Genomic DNA, 3,726 nt, shown 5'->3' on the forward strand with positions numbered 1-3,726 from the left:
GACTTTCTAGAACCAAGTCAATGTAGTTGATGCATAAACACAAGGAATGGACGAGTTTGTTTGACTTATAATGAGGCATGTTTGATGTAAATATTTTGAGAATAAATTTCATGAAAAGGGATTTTTTTTATAGGTTGTGTAGTTAAAAAAATAGGAAAATTTAAGAATCCACGTACAAAATTATTTTACTAAGAGAGCACGTGATTGAAAATGGTTTGGAAAAAAAAAAAAAATTCTTTAGAATACCTGCCAATAAGATATTTATTTAAATTCTATCTTCCAATAGTCCTAACTCATGTTGTGGCTCCTCGAATCACATCTTATATATGCCTCCCTTCGACAGATAAAATATATATTCTTTCAACTTGCACCTCCGAACCCAACCCACCCCCACAACTTTTCTTCCCTATATATATATAAGGAGTTTTTATAGAAATCTCCAACCAAAACCTTCGTCTTAACTTGTATTATTTTCTCTAATCTCCCTTTCCTCCTTTTTCGGATAGTTTTTTCGAGCTTTTGAATCTCTTCTTGCTCCGAGATAATCTAAATTTTGACTTGGTAAGTAATGACATCACGTTGTTCATCCTCCTGGACACATGGAGAAAACAAGCGATTCGAGGATGCTTTGGCAATGTATTCCGAGGACACTCCTGACCGGTTTCTTAAGATAGCCAGAGCAGTAGGGAGCAAAACAGTAGAGGAAGTAATGAGACACTATAAGGTCCTAGAGAAGGATATCTTCAAAATAGAAACTGATCAAATACCTTTGCCCAATTACGGAAACATATGCAACGGCAGAGGACAGAGGTAATGCATTGTCCCTCAAACGAAACATGATTCATTTTTCGTCACTTCATTCACTCATTGCATGTTCAGTATGCTAGATTGAACATCACTGTACAGGATTCAAAATAAGTTTTATACAGTTAGTGTTTTCCAGTACTGCAACCAAATGAGAAAATTAAATGAGAAAATTATTGATTAAGGTCCCTGATATAATCTATTCATGTCCATTAAAGATACTAAGATTTGAAGTTCCATCTTAAAAAGTCAACTTTATTAAGAGAAGTAGTACAATGCCTTATAAATTGGTCTATGTTTCATCTTTATTCAACGTGCGATTTTATCCCTTAACAAAAGAAATCTGATGAAATCTAATCCTATTCGTGTTAGATCAAACCATGTGCATCATGTTTGGCAAATCTTAAAAGTTAATTAAACTAGTTTTAAGTAAATTTTCATTTTCAAACGTGTTACACAAACACATACGACGATACATGAACTAAGATTTTTCACTACTGTAATAGCAAGTTAAACCTTTAAAACACTGTTAAGGATCATATGTATTCATTTGGAATTTCGTTTTTCAACTAGTGTATTCCTTGACCTAAATTTTTCTGTAACAGGCTTACGAGGAATCCTAAGCTACAGTGAGTACATTCATGGCAAATACCAAATTACCGTCTGACGATCTTTAAGAATGCAGTCGCATAAATGTAGTGTGTGGTACTGTATGTGTGGCTAGGTCTTATTGAGTGTAATGTACTTTTGTTTCAAAATGTATAATATAATTTGCACGTGCACCATGGTTTGACAGCCCTCGCAATTTTAAATTTTTTTATATAATGCTTGTTGGTATTCGATCTGAAAATTCATGTTGGATCATTTAACGGTTCACATTGAATTGGTCAGGAGAGAATTTTTTTTTTTTTTTTAAATCTAAATAGAATAAGAACAATACGAAAGATCAGCTCAAGGCCCCACCCATAAAGGTTGGACTATAGGAGATGTCATCTATAAGAATCTTCCATAATAGCAGATACAAAAGGTAAAACATCTGTCTTTCGAACGTTAAATGAGGATTCTTCCATATCTACTCAAGTTGTTGAGAATACACAAGCTCCTCAAGAATCTTCTCATAGATAATATACATCTTCTCGACTTGGAATTAAAACTTTTAATCCGAGTATTAAGCCTCGATGATCAAGAACAAGATGAAGAAATCAAAAGGTTTTCTCTTCTCAAAAGAGTTTGTCATCAAATTCATTTCACAAAAGGTCATTCAAGTACAAGCTTTGATAGACTTCCTCGCAAATCATCCAATTTCAACAGAATGGGGACATCACAAAGACGTTCAAAATGAAGAAGTTATGATTACATAAGTTATACCTTCATGTAGGCTATTCTTCGATGAGACAACTTGGAGTTATGGTCTCGGATTTGCTAACTACTCACCATGTATGCTCCTTACAGTAAACTTAGAAAGAAAAATTCAAGTGACGCTAATAGACATCTTTTGATTAGGAATCATAATTTTATAACAGGTCTTCCCTATCTCCAAATGATGCTTTATTTAATATATAGTAAAATTAACATCTAAAATATCAAGTTCATAAAGTTTCAACATCGCCAGATACATGATAATGAGATACCTCCCTCTCAATTTACTTAAATTATGACAATGTTAATGCTTGATACTATTCCCTTCAGCCCAAATGTTTTCTAATCAAATAGACTCGAATTATTGTCTTCATTCTTGGAAAGCTTCCTAACTCCTTAGGCAAGCCCTATGCAACACCGCTTCCCAAAGACTGCATTAGATATTGTAAAGGCAGGATCACAAGATATTAAATTTAAGAAACAAGAAAACCTTAATCGAACAGAAATAAAAATGCAGGAAATTAAAAAATGAACACAAAGGAATTATTTCGGCCTAAGCCCTGGAGGTTCGACTACCGCTGCTAATGCCTATATCCCCCGTTGAGCATACAAAGATTTGGGTTATGCTCGGTTGCACTAAACAGCCAAAATGGCAACAAGGATTACAGATTGTTCAGAGAGATGAAAATGAGACTTATTTCTCAAGAATAGTGATGGATTTGCAGAGATTCACTTAAATCTTAGCTCTCAAACTCTTCGAATATCACCACGAAGTTACAACAAAGAAATCACTCAGATTTCTTCATTATCCACACAGAATATTACAAATCGAAGGAAGATCTCACTATTCTATACATAAAATCAGAGATTTAAGCATGAAACGCTATAGAAAAGATTATCTCTCTCAAATTGCCATTTTTCTCTCTCTGAAAACCCTAGAGACGAAATGAACCAAGAGTGAAAAGTTAGGCATTCCAGAAGACTCTGGATTTTTAAAGAAGGGCAGATGAACCGGCTCCATCCAACATCCAAAATTAATCCACGTGTTAGTCATCCAATTAAGTTGTCACCACTTATTAAGTCGTGCTTCATATAAACACAATTTTGCCAAGATTTAAATTCTGAAAGCACTAAATGTAGAGAACAAGATTCGACTCCAACGACTATTAGTACATCCAGAAGCATGATCTTATGTCTCTTTCATTTGCTCCAAGTACTTGTACATGTATTCACAAAGAATCAACGGATAAAACTTTCAAGCAGTTTAAAAATTTATTTAAAGGAATCACTTTAGTCCCTACATCCGAAGGATTAAACTGACTACAAATTTTTTCAATCTTAATATCACCTTTTTGAAATTATATCTCTTATAAAGTGATACTTAACATCAATATGTTTTGAGCTATCATGAAACATAAGATTTTTACTAAGGTGAATTGCACTTTGATTATCAGAAAATAACACAGTATGATTATCTTCAAAACCCATTTCATACAGTAAACCATTCAACCAAATCCCCTCTTTAATAGCATCAGTTGCAGCTATGTATTTTGCCTCAGTTGA

The 3,726-nt window shown here is 33.7% G+C and overlaps 1 protein-coding gene across 1 annotated transcript; it reads left to right on the top strand.

Annotated features, from left to right (window-relative positions):
• The first annotated feature begins 429 nt into the window (after window positions 1–429).
• Window positions 430–1,599, top strand: LOC111388503 (protein RADIALIS-like 1). The gene is made up of 2 exons (XM_023013236.1): window positions 430–810; window positions 1,410–1,599. Exons 1-2 carry the CDS (start codon window positions 569–571, stop codon window positions 1,435–1,437), a joined length of 270 nt encoding a protein of 89 aa, XP_022869004.1. The 5' UTR covers window positions 430–568; the 3' UTR covers window positions 1,438–1,599.
• Window positions 1,600–3,726: the final 2,127 nt, after the last annotated feature.

Source organism: Olea europaea, unplaced genomic scaffold (genome assembly GCF_002742605.1).
Source record: "Olea europaea var. sylvestris unplaced genomic scaffold, O_europaea_v1 scaffold502, whole genome shotgun sequence".
NCBI lineage: Eukaryota > Viridiplantae > Streptophyta > Magnoliopsida > Lamiales > Oleaceae > Olea > Olea europaea.

Excerpts from the sequence above, each read along its gene's own strand:
- LOC111388503 (XM_023013236.1), top strand. The coding sequence starts at position 569 with ATGACATCACGTTGTTCATCCTCCTGGACACATGGAGAAAACAAGCGA. Across the intron at positions 811-1,409 it reads TGCAACGGCAGAGGACAGAG|GCTTACGAGGAATCCTAAGC; the intron begins GTAATGCATTGT and ends TTTCTGTAACAG.